Source organism: Ranitomeya variabilis, chromosome 1 (assembly GCF_051348905.1).
Source record: "Ranitomeya variabilis isolate aRanVar5 chromosome 1, aRanVar5.hap1, whole genome shotgun sequence".
NCBI classification, from domain to species: Eukaryota; Metazoa; Chordata; class Amphibia; order Anura; family Dendrobatidae; genus Ranitomeya; species Ranitomeya variabilis.
In genome coordinates, this window is record NC_135232.1 from 1,150,066,742 (window position 1) to 1,150,094,183 (window position 27,442).

The 27,442-nt window shown below is 46.7% G+C and overlaps 1 protein-coding gene across 2 annotated transcripts in view; it reads left to right on the forward strand.

Annotated features, from left to right (window-relative positions):
- Positions 1 to 1,069: 1,069 nt before the first annotated feature.
- ATP6V1B1 (ATPase H+ transporting V1 subunit B1) overlaps positions 1,070 to 27,442 on the forward strand; it is a 134,977-nt gene continuing 108,604 nt past the window's right edge. The window contains exons 1-2 of one of the 2 annotated variants that reach the window (XM_077280356.1): positions 1,070 to 1,170; positions 1,291 to 1,425. In XM_077280356.1, the coding sequence (XP_077136471.1) occupies positions 1,317 to 1,425 (109 nt within the window). In that variant the 5' untranslated portion in view covers positions 1,070 to 1,170; positions 1,291 to 1,316. Of the gene's footprint in view, positions 1,426 to 27,442 lie in introns of both variants that reach the window. The other variant, XM_077280357.1, reaches the window with a different exon arrangement.

Consider the following 27,442-nt stretch of genomic DNA (forward strand, 5'->3'; position numbering starts at 1 on the left):
TCTTAAGGGGATGTCTAAGCGTTTGGTTTTGCCTCCAATTGAATGTAATGGAATTCAGGTACGTTCGTTGAATCCGAACCAAACTGAACCTTGAAAGGTTCGATTCTCTCTAGTTACAACAGTATTCAGCTTATGGCTATGTGCGCACGGAGTCTTTTTACAGAGTTTTCAGAGCAGAAACTGAGTAAAACTTTTTGAGTAATTCCACGTTTTTGAGGAATTTCGATTTTCAAAAGAGACTTTTGAGAATGTCCGCTTTGTTTCAGCTCCAAAACCTACTCAAAAAACACTGTGTGCACAGACCCTTATTTCCAGACCACTTTTTCCACACAGTCTCGCATTCCGCTGTCTTCCGGCTCTCCAGCCTCGCAGGCACTTTCACTGGAAGGGAAGGATACTGCAGTCACTCCACCGATACCGTGTCTCTGGTGTGGTCTCAGCCACACACTGACTCACTTCTATCCAGGTCTCTTCGTAGAGCCACCAGCCATGTAATGGCAGCAGATACTCAATTAGATGATCACCACTCCCACACCGTCCAACTTATGACACATGGCCTCCACACTATAATCTTCTGTGAAATATTGCTCCACTTCCTTCTCCCTTATATACTATGACCACCACCACACCATCCCCTTTATGCATCATGAGAAGAACATCACCTGCTCTCCTATGTACTATAACTGCGCCATACACCGCCCTCCATATCAACCATAACCATCACATCATCCTCCATCATGAACTATAACAGAGATCGGGGCAAAGAGGAAAAGAAAGGAGCCCTGTTCCCTCTCTGCCTTCTATAAAACCTGCCTGTGTGCTGCCAGGGACAGTGAGCAGTCATTGTGAGCAGTGGTTACAGTACACACAGAATGTTATGGGCAGGTAGAGCCGGAGTCAGGCTGGACCCAGGAGCCAGAGCAGGGCAGTCTCACCTGGATGATGGGTGTACACAACACAGAGGAGCAGCCTGCCCCCTGTATAACACACAGGAGCACTCAGCCCCCTATATAACACACAGGAGCACTCAGCCCCCTATATAACACACAGGAGCACTCAGCCCCCTATATAACACACAGGAGCACTCAGCCCCCTACATAACACACAGGAGCACTCAGCCCCCTATATAACACAACATAGTCAGCACCACACTCACTGCACCCTGCACAGGCAGTACCGCAGTCAGTGCACCCCGCACAGGCAGTACCGCAGTCAGTGCACCCCGCACAGGCAGTACCGCAGTCAGTGCACCCCGCACAGGCAGTACCACAGTCAGTGCACCCCGCACAGGCCGCACAGCACTCACTGCACCCAGCATGGCTACCAAAGTGGAGATAAGAGTCAACAGCCACCAGGCCAACATGGCAGCAGCCAGAGAACATGCCTTGGCCATCACCCGGGATTACATTTCCCATCCCAGACTCTGTAAGTACCTAATATGTCTAATATACTGTGTATATATAATATGGGCTGTATGGTCTAGGAATGCTGTAGAAGTACAATTCCCAGCAATCCCTGACAACACGTGTCAAACTACAGCTGGCAGTGTCATTGGAAATTATAGCAAGTAACTGTTGTACTGTATTACTGAGCTTATCATGTGTGATACCATCCAATGCATCTCAGCATATGTGTGATACCATCCAATGCATCTCAGCATACAATGTGTGATACCATCCAATGCATCTCAGCATATAATGTGTGATACCATCCAATGCATCTCAGCATATAATGTGTGATACCATCCAATGCATCTCAGCATATAATGTGATACCATCCAATGCATCTCAGCATATAATGTGTGATACCATCCAATGCATCTCAGCATATAATGTGTGATACCATCCAATGCATCTCAGCATATAATGTGTGATACCATCCAATGCATCTCAGCATATAATGTGATACCATCCAATGCATCTCAGCATATAATGTGTGATACCATCCAATGCATCTCAGCATATAATGTGTGATACCATCCAATGCATCTCAGCATATAATGTGATACCATCCAATGCATCTCAGCATATAATGTGTGATACCATCTAATGCATCTCAGTATATCATGTGTGATACCATCCAATACATCTCAGCATATAATGTGTGATACCATCCAATGCATCTCAGCATATAATGTGTGATACCATCCAATGCATCTCAGCATATAATGTGTGATACCATCCAATGCATCTCAGCATATCATGTGTGATACCATCTAATGCATCTCAGCATATCATGTGTGATACCATCCAATGCATCTCAGCATATCATGTGTGATACCATCTAATGCATCTCAGCATATAATGTGTGATACCATCCAATGCATCTCAGCATATCATGTGTGATACCATCCAATGCATCTCAGCATATCATGTGTGATACCATCCAATGCATCTGATTGCTGTCTGATCTGCTGCAATAGACTCTAATGGTACAAATTCCCTTTGCTTGCTGTCTGCTGAATGTCATCTGCCGCTTTACCATCTAGAAACATATTTTAATGTGCCTGCTAATTCATTTGTATAATTCATTTGGTGCATTGTATTTAATACTCATTGTTGCATATCCATGACTGGGATCAGTGTAGATCTTATCTGGTGGAAGGTGTTAAAACAGATGTAGCCAGGCTGAATGTTTCTGATCGTCTTAAAAAAAAATAAATCCTGGTGTGCTGGCCCCAGCTGCCAAATTATCCCCAACCAGTTCCCACAATCCATCTCTTCTGACCCGGCATTCTGGCCTATAAATTTTGAAACATCCTTAGGGGTGCACGCGAGCATCCCAGAAGCAAAGCATCACGAAGATAAGCATCTTGATACAGCAGTTATTCCACACTCTGCTCTCCCCTCTATCCAGGTGCTTTATTCCTATCCTCCTATGTTCCCTTGCAATCCACTTTCACAGCCCAATCCCCCCTCCATCATGACTCATATTCATCAGCTCCTATCTCCTTCCCTCTCCCATGCACAGCTCCCATGCACTTCTCACCTTTCTGGAAAACCTCAGCCCATCTTGACCAAACACACTGCACAAAAAAACTTCATACAATTCCAAAAACTACTTGCTTTTTATCTTCCTACTCCTACTGATTTCAGGGGACATCTCCCCCAATCCTGGTCTACCATCCGACAACCTCAACCCCTACCCTACCTCACATCGAAACCTTAATAGTCTTACTAATATTAATTGCACTCCTTCATCTCCTTCTTTTAATTGTGCCCTTTGGAATCCACGGTCTGTATGTAACAAGCTTCCTTTCCTACACAATTACTTTCAGAAAAACTCTCTTAATCTGTTGGCCCTCACGGAAACCTGGATTCAGGATTCTGACATGGTCTCTCCTGCTGCCATTTCCCATGGTGGCTTACAATTCTCACATTCTCCGAGACCCACAAACAGACCAGGTGGTGGAGTCAGCATACTCCTGTCCCCACAATGCACTTTCCAGGTCATCCCCCCAGTTCCATCACTCTCATTCCCTGCTTTTGAGGTCCACACCATCAGGCTTTTTCTTCCCCTCTCCCTCAGGGTAGTGGTCATATACCGGCCCCCAGGCTCACCCACCCTCTTTCTGGACCATTTCTCTGCCTGGCTGCCGCACTTCATGTCCTCAGAACTACCAACCCTTATCCTGGGAGACTTCAACATCCCCATTAACAGCCTCACTTCCACATCTGCATCCCAGCTTCTATCACTAACCACTTCTCTAGGCCTCTCACAGCTCTCAACCTCTGAAACACACAAAGACGGTAACACCCTTGACCTGATCTTTGTCTGGCTCTGTTCAATCTCCTACCTAGATAACTCACCGCTTCCCCTCTCTGACCACAACATTCTCTCCTTCACACTCACAATTCCTCGCCCACCCCAGCACTCTCCTACCTACCACACATTCAGAAATCTACATGCCATTAACCCTCATACACTTTCAGACTCCCTACACTCATCATTGTCCCCAATCTCCTCTTTTTCCTGTCCTGATCCGGCTATACATCACTTTAAGCACCCTTGACCAAGAAGCGCCTCTCACCCTCAGAACCTCCAAACAAAGTAAAACAGCCCTGGCTCACATCTCAAACCCAATTTCTCCAGCGATGCTCTAGGTGTGCTGAACGCTTATGGAGGAAAACTCGCACACCAAAAGACTTCATACACTTCAAATATATATTAAGAACCTATAATTCTGCCCTTCACCTCGCCAAACAGACCTACTTCACCACTCTGATCTCCTCACTATCCAACAACGCCAAGAAACTTTTTGACACCTTTCACTCCCTCCTTAGGCCAAAAGCACAAGCCCCTATCACAGACATTTGTGTTGATGACCTGGCCTCCCACTTTATAGAGAAAATAGATAATATCCATCAGAAAATCCGCTCCTATCCCTCCCTTCATCTCCCCTGGCTCACTCTTCACATTCACAGAAGAAAAAGTCTCCAAGCTCCTCGCTTCTTCTCGTCCGACTACATGCACCACCGACCCCATTCCCTCACATATCCTCCAGTCTCTCTCTCCAGTCGTCACAACTCATCTAACTACAATCTTTAATCTCTCCCTCTGGCATTTTCCCCTCCTCCTTCAAACACTTTCATTACTCCATTACTAAAGAAACCCGCCCTCGACCCATACTGCACAAATAACTACAGACCGTTCTCCAATCTCCCCTTCATCTCTAAACTCTTGGAGCGCCTGGTCTACTCCCTCCTTACCCGTTACTTCTCCACTCATTCCCTCCTAGACCCTTCACAGTCCGGCTTCCGCCCCCTACACTCTACAGAAACTCATCAAAGTGGCCAATGACCTTCTGACAGCAAAATGTAACGGTGACCACTCTCTGCTCATTCTTTTCGACCTTTCTGCAGCTTTCGACACTGTTGACCACCCTCTCCTACTCTCTAGGCTCCAGTCACTAGGCATTAAGGACACTGCTCTCTCTTGGTTCTCTTCCTACCTTTCTGACCGCTCCTTCAGTGTTCTATTCTCTGGCTCCACTTCATCTCCTCTTCCTCTCACTGTCGGGGTACCTCAGGGCTCAGTCCTAGGCCCCTTCTCTTCTTGCTCTACATGGCCCCAACTGGACAGACCATCAGCAGATTTGGCTTTCAGTATTATCTTTATGCTGATGACACACAACTATACACGTCTTCCCCTGACCTTACCCTCGCTGTACTACAGAACGCCACTGACTGTCCGCAGTCTCCATCATCATGTCCGAAACTCAACCTCTCTAAAACTGAACTTCTTCTGCTCCCGCGATCTACCAACCTCCCTACCATCCTGACATTTCCCTCTCCGTGAATGGCACCGATCTCTCCTTCACATCCCATATACAATCTCTTGCCCGCTCGTGCCGCTTACACCTAAAGAACATCTCTAGAATCCGCCCTTTTCTCACCATGGAGACAACAAAAACCCTCACTGTCGCCTTGATCCACTCCCGTCTGGACTACTGCAATGCTCTATTAATTGGCCTCCCCCCTTACTCGACTTTCCCCTCTCCAGTCTAACCTTAATGCAGCAGCCAGGGTTATCCATCTAGCCAATCGTTACTCGGACGCGCCCGCTCTTCGCCAGTCGTTACACTGGCTGCCCATTCATTACAGGACACAATTCAAAGTACTTGTTCTCACCCACAAGGCTCTTCACAGTGCGGCCCCCCTTACATCTCCTCCCTCATTTCGGTCTATCGGCCTAACCGAACGCTGCACTCTGCAAATGACCATCCAATGCATGTCAGCATATCATGCTTGACACCATCCAATGTATCTCAGCATATCATGTGTGATACCATCCAATGCATCTCAGCATGTCATGTGTGATACCATCCAATGCATCTCAGCATATCATGTGTAATACCATCCAATGGATCTCAGCCTATCATGTGATACCATCCAATGCATCTTAGATCATCACATGTCAGATAAGTATCCAGCATGTTCATGATTAGACTGCAGATCCGTTTGTTCTCTAAGAGATAAGCCACAACCAAAAATATCTGGGAGCAGCTATCTCAAAGAGAAGATAGGAGTGCTTGCTCTGCTGAGTTATCTACCTGGCTGTCGGTCTAAAGATCGGCTGAACCATCGTTCAACTGACAGCTATCAAAAATTTATGCAGCAATAGTCAAGCACATGTACATCTGACATTTAATTTACCTTGCTCAGACAACAGCATTTTCAGCCTTCATGTTGTCAATGTGTGTAGTCAACATCATACTGACCCTATAATGATCTATTTTTAAGTCTGACAAATTAATCATTACTACAGTTACAATAATACAGGATCAACACCATAACCACCATCAGTACATGAATAAATCACCTAAACCACCATCTTTACATGAATACACCACCAGACCCACCATCAGTACATGAAAACAACACCAAAACCAACATCAGTACAGGAATAGAGCACTAGAACTACCATCATTTCATGAATACTGTATCAGAACTATCACCGATGCATAAATACAGCACTAGAACCACTATCAGTGCATGAGTACAGTAGAAGAACCACCATCAATACAGGAATACAGTACTAGAACCACTATCTGGACATAAATACTGCACCAGAACCACAATCAGTACATTAATATACCAACATAACCATCATCCATACATGAAAATAGCACCAGAAGAACCAAGTGTACCAAACTTCAATTGAAATGTTAGGTTAGCCTCCACCATATAATTGTACGGAATGAACCTACAACTCCCAGTATGCCCTTATCAATGGTGATTAGATGATGGGAGTTGTTGTTACCAGCCATCATTAGATTGCGGACCATATATGAACTATAGTGCTGATTAAATCTTTAATACCGCTACTCTCAAAATAGTAACTTAACTTTTAGGAGATATAGTACATGTCTTATGCCCTTTAATTCTGAGCAGGTTGGTGCGGGTCCTGAGACCCCCACTGATTGTTCAAAAGACCTCTGAGAAGTGCGCAGCTTTGGAGCCAGAAGCAGACAGAAAGCCTGAGACTTTTTACCGTATCTGCCCCGCTCTGTGTGCTCTCATGCCCCCCGACTTGTGCACTTCTAAGAGGTCTTTGGGGTGATCAGTGTGGGTCTCTGGCCCAGTCCTACACCAATGTGCGTAGAATTAAAGGACCGAAAACATAAAAAATCTCCCCAAATATTAGTTATTTTTTATGGTTCTTTTACACTGGTCAATAAGTAAGAAGTCATTATCGATCTACCTAAAGAGGCTGTCAGTCACCCGATCCGCGAGCAAAATGTTATTTCATCAGATCCATTTATTTTTAAGCTTACCTAAATATCATTGATCTCGGCAGCACATTGTCCTGTGTTAACACGTGCTGCCTAGCACAATGCACGTTCTCTGCGCACTAAAGCGCGGTCGGCCCGTTATATGCAGACCATTGAGTGACTGGCGATGGGCTTCGTATAGCTGTCACCTATCCTTTTGATTGGCCAGTGTGAATGCAGCCTTAGATCAGGCACCTTATGGGTGACGTCTTCTTTGAATAGCGCAGTTCTCATTCCTGACGCCATGATGACTTGTCACATCCACAGCTGGATTCTGCAACTTTACTCTTCTCCAGTCTTCTGCAGCTCATCCCATCATGGTGCTTTTAAAAAAACATTGTCATTAAAATGCCGCCTGAATAAAAGCATCTGCCCATGCTGTGCCCTAAATAAACCTTACACTGTGCTCCTGAATAGATGATTGCCACCCACGTGCTCTCTGCACAAAAAACACTCCCACACTATCCAACATATGACACATGGCCTCCACACTATAACCTTCTGTAAAATATTGCCGCCACACCACCCCCTTATATACTATGATAGCAACACCTGCTCTCCTATGTACTATAACTGCCACACCGTTCTGGCTTATGCACTACACACTACCCTCCTTATCAACCACAACCAACACATTGCCCTCCCATATGAACCATATCTGCCACATTGCCCTCCCATATGAACCATACCTGCCACATTGCTCTCCCATATGAACCATATCTGCCACATTGCCCTCCCATATGAACCATACCTGCCACATTGCTCTCACATATGAACCATATCTGCCACATTGCCCTCCCATATGAACCATATCTTCCACATTGTCCTCCCATATTAACCATATCTGCCACATTGTCCTCCCATATGAACTATACCTGCCACATTGTCCTCCTATATGAACCATATCTGCCACATTGCCCTCCCATATGAACCATATGTGCCACATTGCCCTCCCATATGAACCATACCTGCCACATTGCTCTCCCATATGAACCATATCTGCCACATTGCCCTCCCATATGAACCATATCTTCCACATTGTCCACCCATATGAACCATATCTGCCACATTGTCCTCCCATATGAACCATATCTGCCACATTGTCCACCCATATGAACCATACCTACCACATTGTCCTCCCATATGAACCATATCTGCCACATTGCCTCCCATATGAACCATATCTGCCACATTGTCCTCCCATATTAACCATACCTGCCACATTGCCCTCCCATATTAACCATATCTGCCACATTGTCCTCCCATATGAACCATACCTGCCACATTGTCCTCCCATATGAACCATATCTGCCACATTGTCCTCCCATATGAACCATATCTGCCACATTGTCCTCCCATATGAACCATATCTGCCACATTGCCCTCCCATATGAACCATATCTGCCACATTGCCCTCCCATATTAACCATACCTGCCACATTGCCCTCCCATATGAACCATATCTGCCACATTGCCCTCCCATATTAACCATACCTGCCACATTGCTCTCCCATATGAACCATACCTACCACATTGTCCTCCCATATGAACCATATCTGCCACATTGCCCTCCCATATGAACCATATCTGCCACATTGCCCTCCCATATGAACCATATCTGCCACATTGCCCTCCCATATGAACCATACCTGCCACATTGCTCTCCCATATGAACCATATCTGCCACATTGCTCTCCCATATGAACCATATCTGCCACATTGCCCTCCCATATGAACCATATCTGCCACATTGTCCACCCATATGAACCATACCTACCGCATTGCCCTCCCATATGAACCATATCTGCCACATTGCCCTCCCATATGAACCATATCTGCCACATTGCCCTCCCATATGAACCATATCTGCCACATTGCCCTCCCATATGAACCATATCTGCCACATTGTCCACCCATATGAACCATACCTACCGCATTGCCCTCCCATATGAACCATATCTGCCACATTGCCCTCCCATATGAACCATATCTGCCACATTGCCCTCCCATATTAACCATACCTGCCACATTGCCCTCCCATATGAACCATATCTGCCACATTGCCCTCCCATATTAACCATACCTGCCACATTGCTCTCCCATATGAACCATACCTACCACATTGTCCTCCCATATGAACCATATCTGCCACATTGCCCTCCCATATGAACCATATCTGCCACATTGCCCTCCCATATGAACCATATCTGCCACATTGCCCTCCCATATGAACCATATCTGCCACATTGCCCTCCCATATTAACCATACCTGCCACATTGCCCTCCCATATGAACCATACCTACCACATTGTCCTCCCATATGAACCATATCTGCCACATTGCCCTCCCATATGAACCATATCTGCCACATTGCCCTCCCATATGAACCATATCTGCCACACTGCCCTCCCATATGAACCATATCTGCCACATTGCCCTCCCATATTAACCATACCTGCCACATTGCTCTCCCATATGAACCATACCTACCACATTGTCCTCCCATATGAACCATATCTGCCACATTGCCCTCCCATATGAACCATATCTGCCACATTGCCCTCCCATATGAACCATATCTGCCACATTGCCCTCCCATATGAACCATATCTGCCACATTGCCCTCCCATATGAACCATATCTGCCACATTGCCCTCCCATATGAACCATACCTGCCACATTGCCCTCCCATATGAACCATACCTGCCACATTGCCCTCCCATATGAACCATATCTGCCACATTGCCCTCCCATATGAACCATATCTGCCACATTGCCCTCCCATATGAACCATATCTGCCACATTGCCCTCCCATATGAACCATATCTGCCACATTGCCCTCCCATATGAACCATATCTGCCACATTGCCCTCCCATATGAACCATATCTGCCACATTGCCCTCCCATATGAACCATACCTACCACATTGTCCTCCCATATGAACCATATCTGCCACATTGCCCTCCCATATGAACCATATCTGCCACATTGTCCTCCCATATGAACCATATCTGCCACATTGCCCTCCCATATTAACCATACCTACCACATTGCCCTCCCATATGAACCATATCTGCCACATTGTCCTCCCATATGAACCATATCTGCCACATTGCCCTCCCATATTAACCATACCTACCACATTGCTCTCCCATATGAACCATATCTGCCACATTGCCCTCCAATATGAACCATATCTGCCACATTGCCCTCCCATATTAACCATACCTACCTACCACATTGCTCTCCCATATGAACCATACCTACCACATTGTCCTCCCATATGAACCATATCTGCCACATTGCCCTCCCATATTAACCATACCTACCTACCACATTGCTCTCCCATATGAACCATACCTACCACATTGTCCTCCCATATGAACCATATCTGCCACATTGTCCTCCCATATGAACCATATCTGCCACATTGCCCTCCCATATGAACCATATCTGCCACATTGCCCTCCCATATGAACCATATCTGCCACATTGTCCTCCCATATGAACCATATCCGCCACATTGCCCTCCCATATGAACCATATCTGCCACATTGCCCTCCCATATGAACCATATCTGCCACATTGTCCTCCCATATGAACCATATCTGCCACATTGTCCACCCATATGAACCATACCTACCGCATTGCCCTCCCATATGAACCATATCTGCCACATTGCCCTCCCATATGAACCATATCTGCCACATTGTCCTCCCATATGAACCATATCTGCCACATTGTCCTCCCATATGAACCATATCTGCCACATTGCCCTCCCATATGAACCATATCTGCCACATTGTCCTCCCATATGAACCATATCTGCCACATTGTCCTCCCATATGAACCATATCTGCCACATTGCCCTCCCATATGAACCATATCTGCCACATTGTCCTCCCATATGAACCATATATGCCACATTGTCCACCCATATGAACCATACCTACCACATTGTCCTCCCATATGAACCATATCTGCCACATTGCCCTCCCATATGAACCATATCTGCCACATTGTCCTCCCATATGAACCATATATGCCACATTGTCCACCCATATGAACCATACCTACCGCATTGCCCTCCCATATGAACCATATCTGCCACATTGTCCTCCCATATGAACCATACCTGCCACATTGCCCTCCCATATGAACCATACCTACCACATTGCCCTCCCATATGAACCATATCTGCCACATTGCCCTCCCATATGAACCATATCTGCCACATTGTCCTCCCATATGAACCATACCTACCGCATTGCCCTCCCATATGAACCATATCTGCCACATTGTCCTCCCATATGAACCATATCTGCCACATTGCCCTCCCATATGAACCATATCTGCCACATTGTCCTCCCATATGAACCATACCTGCCACATTGTCCTCCCATATGAACCATACCTTCCACATTGCCCTCCCATATGAACCATACCTGCCACATTGCCCTCCCATATGAACCATATGTGCCACATTGCCCTCCCATATGAACCATACCTACCACATTGTCCTCCCATATGAACCATACCTGCCACATTGCCCTCCCATATGAACCATACCTGCCACATTGCCCTCCCATATGAACCATATCTGCCACATTGCCCTCCCATATGAACCATATCTGCCACATTGCCCTCCCATATGAACCATATCTTCCACATTGCCCTCCCATATGAACCATATCTGCCACATTGCCCTCCCATATGAACCATATCTTCCACATTGTCCTCCCATATGAACCATATCTGCCACATTGCCCTCCCATATGAACCATATCTGCCACATTGCCCTCCCATATGAACCATATCTTCCACATTGCCCTCCCATATGAACCATACCTGCCACATTGCCCTCCCATATGAACCATATCTTCCACATTGCCCTCCCATATGAACCATATCTGCCACATTGCCCTCCAATATGAACCATATCTGCCACATTGTCCTCCCATATGAACCATATCTGCCACATTGCCCTCCCATATGAACCATACCTGCCACATTGCCCTCCCATATGAACCATATCTGCCACATTGTCCACCCATATGAACCATACCTACCGCATTGCCCTCCCATATGAACCATATCTGCCACATTGCCCTCCCATATGAACCATATCTTCCACATTGCCCTCCCATATGAACCATATCTGCCACATTGCCCTCCCATATGAACCATACCTGCCACATTGCCCTCCCATATGAACCATATCTTCCACATTGCCCTCCCATATGAACCATATCTGCCACATTGTCCACCCATATGAACCATACCTGCCACATTGCCCTCCCATATGAACCATATCTGCCACATTGCCCTCCCATATGAACCATATCTTCCACATTGCCCTCCCATATGAACCATATCTGCCACATTGCCCTCCCATATGAACCATACCTGCCACATTGCCCTCCCATATGAACCATATCTTCCACATTGCCCTCCCATATGAACCATATCTGCCACATTGCCCTCCCATATGAACCATACCTACCGCATTGCCCTCCCATATGAACCATATCTGCCACATTGCCCTCCCATATGAACCATATCTGCCACATTGTCCTCCCATATGAACCATATCTTCCACATTGTCCTCCCATATGAACCATATCTGCCACATTGCCCTCCCATATGAACCATATCTGCCACATTGCCCTCCCATATGAACCATATCTTCCACATTGCCCTCCCATATGAACCATACCTGCCACATTGCCCTCCCATATGAACCATATCTTCCACATTGCCCTCCCATATGAACCATATCTGCCACATTGCCCTCCAATATGAACCATATCTGCCACATTGTCCTCCCATATGAACCATACCTGCCACATTGTCCTCCCATATGAACCATACCTGCCACATTGCCCTCCCATATGAACCATACCTGCCACATTGCCCTCCCATATGAACCATATCTGCCACATTGTCCTCCCATATGAACCATACCTACCGCATTGCCCTCCCATATGAACCATATCTGCCACATTGCCCTCCCATATGAACCATATCTGCCACATTGTCCTCCCATATGAACCATATCTTCCACATTGTCCTCCCATATGAACCATACCTGCCACATTGCCCTCCCATATGAACCATATCTTCCACATTGCCCTCCCATATGAACCATATCTGCCACATTGCCCTCCAATATGAACCATATCTGCCACATTGTCCTCCCATATGAACCATACCTGCCACATTGTCCTCCCATATGAACCATACCTACCGCATTGCCCTCCCATATGAACCATATCTGCCACATTGCCCTCCCATATGAACCATATCTGCCACATTGTCCTCCCATATGAACCATATCTTCCACATTGCCCTCCCATATGAACCATACCTGCCACATTGCCCTCCCATATGAACCATATCTTCCACATTGTCCTCCCATATGAACCATATCTGCCACATTGCCCTCCCATATGAACCATATCTGCCACATTGTCCTCCCATATGAACCATATCTGCCACATTGCCCTCCCATATGAACCATACCTGCCACATTGCCCTCCCATATGAACCATATCTGCCACATTGCCCTCCAATATGAACCATATCTGCCACATTGTCCTCCCATATGAACCATACCTGCCAAATTGTCCTCCCATATGAACCATATCTGCCACATTGTCCTCCCATATGAACCATATCTGCCACATTGCCCTCCCATATGAACCATATCTTCCACATTGTCCTCCCATATTAACCATATCTGCCACATTGTCCTCCCATATGAACCATAAACCCATATGAACCATACCTACCGCATTGCCCTCCCATATGAACCATATCTGCCACATTGTCCTCCCATATGAACCATATCTGCCACATTGCCCTCCCATATGAACCATATCTTCCACATTGTCCTCCCATATTAACCATATCTGCCACATTGTCCTCCCATATGAACCATATCTGCCACATTGTCCTCCCATATGAACCATACCTGCCACATTGTCCTCCCATATTAACCATACCTGCCAAATTGTCCTCCCATATGAACCATATCTGCCACATTGCCCTCCCATATGAACCATATCTTCCACATTGTCCTCCCATATTAACCATATCTGCCACATTGTCCTCCCATATGAACCATAAACCCATATGAACCATACCTACCGCATTGCCCTCCCATATGAACCATATCTGCCACATTGTCCTCCCATATGAACCATATCTTCCACATTGCCCTCCAATATGTACCATATCTGCCACATTGTCCTCCCATATGAACCATACCTGCCACATTGTCCTCCCATATGAACCATACCTGCCACATTGCCCTCCCATATGAACCATATCTGCCACATTGCCCTCCCATATGAACCATATCTGCCACATTGTCCACCCATATGAACCATACCTACCGCATTGCCCTCCCATATGAACCATATCTGCCACATTGCCCTCCCATATGAACCATATCTGCCACATTGCTCTCCCATATGAACCATACCTGCCACATTGCCCTCCCATATGAACCATACCTGCCACATTGCCCTCCCATATGAACCATATCTGCCACATTGCCCTCCCATATGAACCATACCTGCCACATTGCCCTCCCATATGAACCATATCTGCCACATTGCCCTCCCATATGAACCATACCTGCCACATTGCCCTCCCATATTAACCATACCTACCACATTGCCCTCCCATATGAACCATATCTGCCACATTGTCCTCCCATATGAACCATATCTGCCACATTGCCCTCCCATATTAACCATACCTGCCACATTGCCCTCCCATATGAACCATATCTGCCACATTGCCCTCCCATATTAACCATACCTGCCACATTGCCCTCCCATATGAACCATATCTGCCACATTGCCCTCCCATATTAACCATACCTACCACATTGCCCTCCCATATGAACCATATCTGCCACATTGTCCTCCCATATGAACCATATCTGCCACATTGCCCTCCCATATTAACCATACCTGCCACATTGCCCTCCCATATGAACCATACCTACCACATTGTCCTCCCATATGAACCATATCTGCCACATTGCCCTCCCATATGAACCATATCTGCCACATTGCCCTCCCATATGAACCATATCTGCCACACTGCCCTCCCATATGAACCATATCTGCCACATTGCCCTCCCATATTAACCATACCTGCCACATTGCTCTCCCATATGAACCATACCTACCACATTGTCCTCCCATATGAACCATATCTGCCACATTGCCCTCCCATATGAACCATATCTGCCACATTGCCCTCCCATATGAACCATATCTGCCACATTGCCCTCCCATATGAACCATATCTGCCACATTGCCCTCCCATATGAACCATATCTGCCACATTGCCCTCCCATATGAACCATACCTGCCACATTGCCCTCCCATATGAACCATACCTGCCACATTGCCCTCCCATATGAACCATATCTGCCACATTGCCCTCCCATATGAACCATATCTGCCACATTGCCCTCCCATATGAACCATATCTGCCACATTGCCCTCCCATATTAACCATACCTGCCACATTGCTCTCCCATATGAACCATACCTACCACATTGTCCTCCCATATGAACCATATCTGCCACATTGCCCTCCCATATGAACCATATCTGCCACATTGCCCTCCCATATGAACCATATCTGCCACATTGCCCTCCCATATTAACCATACCTACCACATTGCCCTCCCATATGAACCATATCTGCCACATTGTCCTCCCATATGAACCATATCTGCCACATTGCCCTCCCATATTAACCATACCTACCACATTGTCCTCCCATATGAACCATATCTGCCACATTGCCCTCCCATATGAACCATATCTGCCACATTGCCCTCCCATATGAACCATATCTGCCACACTGCCCTCCCATATGAACCATATCTGCCACATTGCCCTCCCATATTAACCATACCTGCCACATTGCTCTCCCATATGAACCATACCTACCACATTGTCCTCCCATATGAACCATATCTGCCACATTGCCCTCCCATATGAACCATATCTGCCACATTGCCCTCCCATATGAACCATATCTGCCACATTGCCCTCCCATATGAACCATATCTGCCACATTGCCCTCCCATATGAACCATATCTGCCACATTGCCCTCCCATATGAACCATACCTGCCACATTGCCCTCCCATATGAACCATACCTGCCACATTGCCCTCCCATATGAACCATATCTGCCACATTGCCCTCCCATATGAACCATATCTGCCACATTGCCCTCCCATATGAACCATATCTGCCACATTGCCCTCCCATATTAACCATACCTGCCACATTGCTCTCCCATATGAACCATACCTACCACATTGTCCTCCCATATGAACCATATCTGCCACATTGCCCTCCCATATGAACCATATCTGCCACATTGTCCTCCCATATGAACCATATCTGCCACATTGCCCTCCCATATTAACCATACCTACCACATTGCCCTCCCATATGAACCATATCTGCCACATTGTCCTCCCATATGAACCATATCTGCCACATTGCCCTCCCATATTAACCATACCTACCACATTGCTCTCCCATATGAACCATATCTGCCACATTGCCCTCCCATATTAACCATACCTACCTACCACATTGCTCTCCCATATGAACCATACCTACCACATTGTCCTCCCATATGAACCATATCTGCCACATTGCCCTCCCATATTAACCATACCTACCTACCACATTGCTCTCCCATATGAACCATACCTACCACATTGTCCTCCCATATGAACCATATCTGCCACATTGTCCTCCCATATGAACCATATCTGCCACATTGCCCTCCCATATTAACCATACCTACCACATTGCTCTCCCATATGAACCATATCTGCCACATTGCCCTCCCATATGAACCATATCTTCCACATTGCCCTCCCATATGAACCATATCTGCCACATTGCCCTCCCATATGAACCATATCTGCCACATTGTCCTCCCATATGAACCATACCTACCGCATTGCCCTCCCATATGAACCATATCTGCCACATTGCCCTCCCATATGAACCATATCTGCCACATTGTCCTCCCATATGAACCATATCTGCCACATTGCCCTCCCATATGAACCATATCTGCCACATTGTCCTCCCATATGAACCATATCCGCCACATTGCCCTCCCATATGAACCATATCTGCCACATTGCCCTCCCATATGAACCATATCTGCCACATTGTCCTCCCATATGAACCATATCTGCCACATTGTCCACCCATATGAACCATACCTACCGCATTGCCCTCCCATATGAACCATATCTGCCACATTGCCCTCCCATATGAACCATATCTGCCACATTGTCCTCCCATATGAACCATATCTGCCACATTGTCCTCCCATATGAACCATATCTGCCACATTGCCCTCCCATATGAACCATATCTGCCACATTGTCCTCCCATATGAACCATATCTGCCACATTGTCCTCCCATATGAACCATATCTGCCACATTGCCCTCCCATATGAACCATATCTGCCACATTGTCCTCCCATATGAACCATATATGCCACATTGTCCACCCATATGAACCATACCTACCACATTGTCCTCCCATATGAACCATATCTGCCACATTGCCCTCCCATATGAACCATATCTGCCACATTGTCCTCCCATATGAACCATATATGCCACATTGTCCACCCATATGAACCATACCTACCGCATTGCCCTCCCATATGAACCATATCTGCCACATTGTCCTCCCATATGAACCATACCTGCCACATTGCCCTCCCATATGAACCATACCTACCACATTGCCCTCCCATATGAACCATATCTGCCACATTGCCCTCCCATATGAACCATATCTGCCACATTGTCCTCCCATATGAACCATACCTGCCACATTGTCCTCCCATATGAACCATACCTACCGCATTGCCCTCCCATATGAACCATATCTGCCACATTGTCCTCCCATATGAACCATATCTGCCACATTGCCCTCCCATATGAACCATATCTGCCACATTGTCCTCCCATATGAACCATACCTGCCACATTGTCCTCCCATATGAACCATACCTTCCACATTGCCCTCCCATATGAACCATACCTGCCACATTGCCCTCCCATATGAACCATATGTGCCACATTGCCCTCCCATATGAACCATACCTACCACATTGTCCTCCCATATGAACCATACCTGCCACATTGCCCTCCCATATGAACCATACCTGCCACATTGCCCTCCCATATGAACCATATCTGCCACATTGCCCTCCCATATGAACCATATCTGCCACATTGCCCTCCCATATGAACCATATCTTCCACATTGCCCTCCCATATGAACCATATCTGCCACATTGCCCTCCCATATGAACCATATCTTCCACATTGTCCTCCCATATGAACCATATCTGCCACATTGCCCTCCCATATGAACCATATCTGCCACATTGCCCTCCCATATGAACCATATCTTCCACATTGCCCTCCCATATGAACCATACCTGCCACATTGCCCTCCCATATGAACCATATCTTCCACATTGCCCTCCCATATGAACCATATCTGCCACATTGCCCTCCAATATGAACCATATCTGCCACATTGTCCTCCCATATGAACCATATCTGCCACATTGCCCTCCCATATGAACCATACCTGCCACATTGCCCTCCCATATGAACCATATCTGCCACATTGTCCACCCATATGAACCATACCTACCGCATTGCCCTCCCATATGAACCATATCTGCCACATTGCCCTCCCATATGAACCATATCTTCCACATTGCCCTCCCATATGAACCATATCTGCCACATTGCCCTCCCATATGAACCATACCTGCCACATTGCCCTCCCATATGAACCATATCTTCCACATTGCCCTCCCATATGAACCATATCTGCCACATTGTCCACCCATATGAACCATACCTGCCACATTGCCCTCCCATATGAACCATATCTTCCACATTGCCCTCCCATATGAACCATATCTGCCACATTGCCCTCCCATATGAACCATACCTGCCACATTGCCCTCCCATATGAACCATATCTTCCACATTGCCCTCCCATATGAACCATATCTGCCACATTGCCCTCCCATATGAACCATACCTACCGCATTGCCCTCCCATATGAACCATATCTGCCACATTGCCCTCCCATATGAACTATATCTGCCACATTGTCCTCCCATATGAACCATATCTTCCACATTGTCCTCCCATATGAACCATATCTGCCACATTGCCCTCCCATATGAACCATATCTGCCACATTGCCCTCCCATATGAACCATATCTTCCACATTGCCCTCCCATATGAACCATACCTGCCACATTGCCCTCCCATATGAACCATATCTTCCACATTGCCCTCCCATATGAACCATATCTGCCACATTGCCCTCCAATATGAACCATATCTGCCACATTGTCCTCCCATATGAACCATACCTGCCACATTGTCCTCCCATATGAACCATACCTGCCACATTGCCCTCCCATATGAACCATACCTGCCACATTGCCCTCCCATATGAACCATACCTGCCACATTGTCCTCCCATATGAACCATACCTACCGCATTGCCCTCCCATATGAACCATATCTGCCACATTGCCCTCCCATATGAACCATATCTGCCACATTGTCCTCCCATATGAACCATATCTTCCACATTGTCCTCCCATATGAACCATACCTGCCACATTGCCCTCCCATATGAACCATATCTTCCACATTGCCCTCCCATATGAACCATATCTGCCACATTGCCCTCCAATATGAACCATATCTGCCACATTGTCCTCCCATATGAACCATACCTGCCACATTGTCCTCCCATATGAACCATACCTGCCACATTGCCCTCCCATATGAACCATACCTGCCACATTGCCCTCCCATATGAACCATATCTGCCACATTGTCCTCCCATATGAACCATACCTACCGCATTGCCCTCCCATATGAACCATATCTGCCACATTGCCCTCCCATATGAACCATATCTGCCACATTGTCCTCCCATATGAACCATATCTTCCACATTGCCCTCCCATATGAACCATACCTGCCACATTGCCCTCCCATATGAACCATATCTTCCACATTGTCCTCCCATATGAACCATATCTGCCACATTGCCCTCCCATATGAACCATATCTGCCACATTGTCCTCCCATATGAACCATACCTGCCACATTGCCCTCCCATATGAACCATACCTGCCACATTGCCCTCCCATATGAACCATATCTGCCACATTGCCCTCCAATATGAACCATATCTGCCACATTGTCCTCCCATATGAACCATACCTGCCAAATTGTCCTCCCATATGAACCATATCTGCCACATTGTCCTCCCATATGAACCATATCTGCCACATTGCCCTCCCATATGAACCATATCTTCCACATTGTCCTCCCATATTAACCATATCTGCCACATTGTCCTCCCATATGAACCATATCTGCCACATTGTCCTCCCATATGAACCATACCTGCCACATTGTCCTCCCATATTAACCATACCTGCCAAATTGTCCTCCCATATGAACCATATCTGCCACATTGCCCTCCCATATGAACCATATCTTCCACATTGTCCTCCCATATTAACCATATCTGCCACATTGTCCTCCCATATGAACCATAAACCCATATGAACCATACCTACCGCATTGCCCTCCCATATGAACCATATCTGCCACATTGTCCTCCCATATGAACCATATCTGCCACATTGTCCTCCCATATGAACCATAAACCCATATGAACCATACCTACCGCATTGCCCTCCCATATGAACCATATCTGCCACATTGTCCTCCCATATGAACCATATCTGCCACATTGCCCTCCCATATGAACCATATCTTCCACATTGTCCACCCATATTAACCATATCTGCCACATTGTCCTCCCATATGAACCATATCTGCCACATTGTCCTCCCATATGAACCATACCTGCCACATTGTCCTCCCATATTAACCATACCTGCCAAATTGTCCTCCCATATGAACCATATCTGCCACATTGCCCTCCCATATGAACCATATCTTCCACATTGTCCTCCCATATTAACCATATCTGCCACATTGTCCTCCCATATGAACCATAAACCCATATGAACCATACCTACCGCATTGCCCTCCCATATGAACCATATCTGCCACATTGCCCTCCCATATGAACCATATCTTCCACATTGCCCTCCAATATGTACCATATCTGCCACATTGTCCTCCCATATGAACCATATCTGCCACATTGCTCTCCCATATGAACCATACCTGCCACATTGCCCTCCCATATGAACCATACCTGCCACATTGCCCTCCCATATGAACCATATCTGCCACATTGCTCTCCCATATGAACCATACCTGCCACATTGCCCTCCCATATGAACCATACCTGCCACATTGCCCTCCCATATGAACCATATCTGCCACATTGCCCTCCCATATGAACCATACCTGCCACATTGCCCTCCCATATGAACCATATCTGCCACATTGCCCTCCCATATGAACCATACCTGCCACATTGCCCTCCCATATTAACCATACCTACCACATTGCCCTCCCATATGAACCATATCTGCCACATTGTCCTCCCATATGAACCATATCTGCCACATTGCCCTCCCATATTAACCATACCTGCCACATTGCCCTCCCATATGAACCATATCTGCCACATTGCCCTCCCATATTAACCATACCTGCCACATTGCCCTCCCATATGAACCATATCTGCCACATTGCCCTCCCATATTAACCATACCTACCACATTGCCCTCCCATATGAACCATATCTGCCACATTGTCCTCCCATATGAACCATATCTGCCACATTGCCCTCCCATATTAACCATACCTGCCACATTGCCCTCCCATATGAACCATACCTACCACATTGTCCTCCCATATGAACCATATCTGCCACATTGCCCTCCCATATGAACCATATCTGCCACATTGCCCTCCCATATGAACCATATCTGCCACACTGCCCTCCCATATGAACCATATCTGCCACATTGCCCTCCCATATTAACCATACCTGCCACATTGCTCTCCCATATGAACCATACCTACCACATTGTCCTCCCATATGAACCATATCTGCCACATTGCCCTCCCATATGAACCATATCTGCCACATTGCCCTCCCATATGAACCATATCTGCCACATTGCCCTCCCATATGAACCATACCTGCCACATTGCCCTCCCATATGAACCATACCTGCCACATTGCCCTCCCATATGAACCATATCTGCCACATTGCCCTCCCATATGAACCATATCTGCCACATTGCCCTCCCATATGAACCATATCTGCCACATTGCCCTCCCATATGAACCATATCTGCCACATTGCCCTCCCATATGAACCATACCTGCCACATTGCCCTCCCATATGAACCATACCTGCCACATTGCCCTCCCATATGAACCATATCTGCCACATTGCCCTCCCATATGAACCATATCTGCCACATTGCCCTCCCATATGAACCATATCTGCCACATTGCCCTCCCATATGAACCATATCTGCCACATTGCCCTCCCATATGAACCATATCTGCCACATTGCCCTCCCATATTAACCATACCTGCCACATTGCTCTCCCATATGAACCATACCTACCACATTGTCCTCCCATATGAACCATATCTGCCACATTGCCCTCCCATATGAACCATATCTGCCACATTGTCCTCCCATATGAACCATATCTGCCACATTGCCCTCCCATATTAACCATACCTACCACATTGCCCTCCCATATGAACCATATCTGCCACATTGTCCTCCCATATGAACCATATCTGCCACATTGCCCTCCCATATTAACCATACCTACCACATTGCTCTCCCATATGAACCATATCAGCCACATTGCCCTCCCATATTAACCATACCTACCTACCACATTGCTCTCCCATATGAACCATACCTACCACATTGTCCTCCCATATGAACCATATCTGCCACATTGCCCTCCCATATTAACCATACCTACCTACCACATTGCTCTCCCATATGAACCATACCTACCACATTGTCCTCCCATATGAACCATATCTGCCACATTGTCCTCCCATATGAACCATATCTGCCACATTGCCCTCCCATATTAACCATACCTACCACATTGCTCTCCCATATGAACCATATCTGCCACATTGCCCTCCCATATGAACCATATCTTCCACATTGCCCTCCCATATGAACCATATATGCCACATTGTCCACCCATATGAACCATACCTACCGCATTGCCCTCCCATATGAACCATATCTGCCACATTGTCCTCCCATATGAACCATACCTACCGCATTGTCCTCCCATATGAACCATATCTGCCACATTGCCCTCCCATATGAACCATATCTGCCACATTGTCCTCCCATATGAACCATATCTGCCACATTGCCCTCCCATATGAACCATATCTGCCACATTGTCCTCCCATATGAACCATATCTGCCACATTGTCCACCCATATGAACCATACCTACCGCATTGCCCTCCCATATGAACCATATCTGCCACATTGTCCTCCCATATGAACCATATCTGCCACATTGTCCTCCCATATGAACCATATCTGCCACATTGCCCTCCCATATGAACCATATCTGCCACATTGCCCTCCCATATGAACCATACCTGCCACATTGTCCTCCCATATGAACCATATCTGCCACATTGCCCTCCCATATGAACCATATCTGCCACATTGTCCTCCCATATGAACCATATATGCCACATTGTCCACCCATATGAACCATACCTACCACATTGTCCTCCCATATGAACCATACCTGCCACATTGCCCTCCCATATGAACCATACCTACCACATTGCCCTCCCATATGAACCATACCTACCACATTGTCTTCCCATATGAACCATACCTGCCACATTGCCCTCCCATATGAACCATATCTGCCACATTGTCCTCCCATATGAACCATACCTACCGCATTGCCCTCCCATATGAACCATATCTGCCACATTGTCCTCCCATATGAACCATATCTGCCACATTGCCCTCCCATATGAACCATATCTGCCACATTGTCCTCCCATATGAACCATACCTGCCACATTGTCCTCCCATATGAACCATACCTTCCACATTGCCCTCCCATATGAACCATACCTGCCACATTGCCCTCCCATATGAACCATATGTGCCACATTGCCCTCCCATATGAACCATATCTGCCACATTGTCCTCCCATATGAACCATACCTGCCACATTGCCCTCCCATATGAACCATACCTGCCACATTGTCCTCCCATATGAACCATATCTGCCACATTGCCCTCCCATATGAACCATATCTGCCACATTGTCCTCCCATATGAACCATATCTGCCACATTGCCCTCCCATATTAACCATACCTACCACATTGCCCTCCCATATGAACCATATCTGCCACATTGTCCTCCCATATGAACCATATCTGCCACATTGCCCTCCCATATTAACCATACCTACCACATTGCTCTCCCATATGAACCATATCTGCCACATTGCCCTCCAATATGAACCATACCTACCTACCACATTGCTCTCCCATATGAACCATACCTACCACATTGTCCTCCCATATGAACCATATCTGCCACATTGCCCTCCCATATTAACCATACCTACCACATTGCTCTCCCATATGAACCATACCTACCGCATTGCCCTCCCATATGAACCATATCTGCCACATTGTCCTCCCATATGAACCATATCTGCCACATTGCCCTCCCATATGAACCATATCTGCCACATTGTCCTCCCATATGAACCATACCTGCCACATTGTCCTCCCATATGAACCATACCTTCCACATTGCCCTCCCATATGAACCATACCTGCCACATTGCCCTCCCATATGAACCATATGTGCCACATTGCCCTCCCATATGAACCATATCTGCCACATTGTCCTCCCATATGAACCATACCTGCCACATTGCCCTCCCATATGAACCATACCTGCCACATTGTCCTCCCATATGAACCATATCTGCCACATTGTCCTCCCATATGAACCATATCTGCCACATTGCCCTCCCATATTAACCATACCTACCACATTGCTCTCCCATATGAACCATATCTGCCACATTGCCCTCCCATATGAACCATATCTTCCACATTGCCCTCCCATATGAACCATATCTGCCACATTGCCCTCCCATATGAACCATATCTGCCACATTGTCCTCCCATATGAACCATACCTACCGCATTGCCCTCCCATATGAACCATATCTGCCACATTGCCCTCCCATATGAACCATATCTGCCACATTGTCCTCCCATATGAACCATATCTGCCACATTGTCCTCCCATATGAACCATATCTGCCACATTGCCCTCCCATATGAACCATATCTGCCACATTGTCCTCCCATATGAACCATACCTGCCACATTGCCCTCCCATATGAACCATATCTGCCACATTGCCCTCCCATATGAACCATATCTGCCACATTGTCCTCCCATATGAACCATATATGCCACATTGTCCACCCATATGAACCATACCTACCACATTGTCCTCCCATATGAACCATATCTGCCACATTGCCCTCCCATATGAACCATATCTGCCACATTGTCCTCCCATATGAACCATATATGCCACATTGTCCACCCATATGAACCATACCTACCGCATTGCCCTCCCATATGAACCATATCTGCCACATTGTCCTCCCATATGAACCATACCTGCCACATTGCCCTCCCATATGAACCATACCTACCACATTGCCCTCCCATATGAACCATACCTACCACATTGTCCTCCCATATGAACCATACCTGCCACATTGCCCTCCCATATGAACCATATCTGCCACATTGTCCTCCCATATGAACCATACCTACCGCATTGCCCTCCCATATGAACCATATCTGCCACATTGTCCTCCCATATGAACCATATCTGCCACATTGCCCTCCCATATGAACCATATCTGCCACATTGTCCTCCCATATGAACCATACCTGCCACATTGTCCTCCCATATGAACCATACCTTCCACATTGCCCTCCCATATGAACCATACCTGCCACATTGCCCTCCCATATGAACCATATGTGCCACATTGCCCTCCCATATGAACCATACCTACCACATTGTCCTCCCATATGAACCATACCTGCCACATTGCCCTCCCATATGAACCATATCTGCCACATTGCCCTCCCATATGAACCATATCTGCCACATTGCCCTCCCATATGAACCATATCTTCCACATTGCCCTCCCATATGAACCATATCTGCCACATTGCCCTCCCATATGAACCATATCTGCCACATTGTCCTCCCATATGAACCATATCTGCCACATTGCCCTCCCATATGAACCATATCTGCCACATTGCCCTCCCATATGAACCATACCTGCCACATTGCCCTCCCATATGAACCATATCTGCCACATTGTCCACCCATATGAACCATACCTACCGCATTGCCCTCCCATATGAACCATATCTGCCACATTGCCCTCCCATATGAACCATATCTTCCACATTGCCCTCCCATATGAACCATATCTGCCACATTGCCCTCCCATATGAACCATACCTGCCACATTGCCCTCCCATATGAACCATATCTTCCACATTGCCCTCCCATATGAACCATATCTGCCACATTGTCCACCCATATGAACCATACCTACCGCATTGCCCTCCCATATGAACCATATCTGCCACATTGCCCTCCCATATGAACCATATCTGCCACATTGTCCTCCCATATGAACCATATCTTCCACATTGTCCTCCCATATGAACCATATCTGCCACATTGCCCTCCCATATGAACCATATCTGCCACATTGCCCTCCCATATGAACCATATCTTCCACATTGCCCTCCCATATGAACCATACCTGCCACATTGCCCTCCCATATGAACCATATCTTCCACATTGCCCTCCCATATGAACCATATCTGCCACATTGCCCTCCAATATGAACCATATCTGCCACATTGTCCTCCCATATGAACCATACCTGCCACATTGCCCTCCCATATGAACCATACCTGCCACATTGCCCTCCCATATGA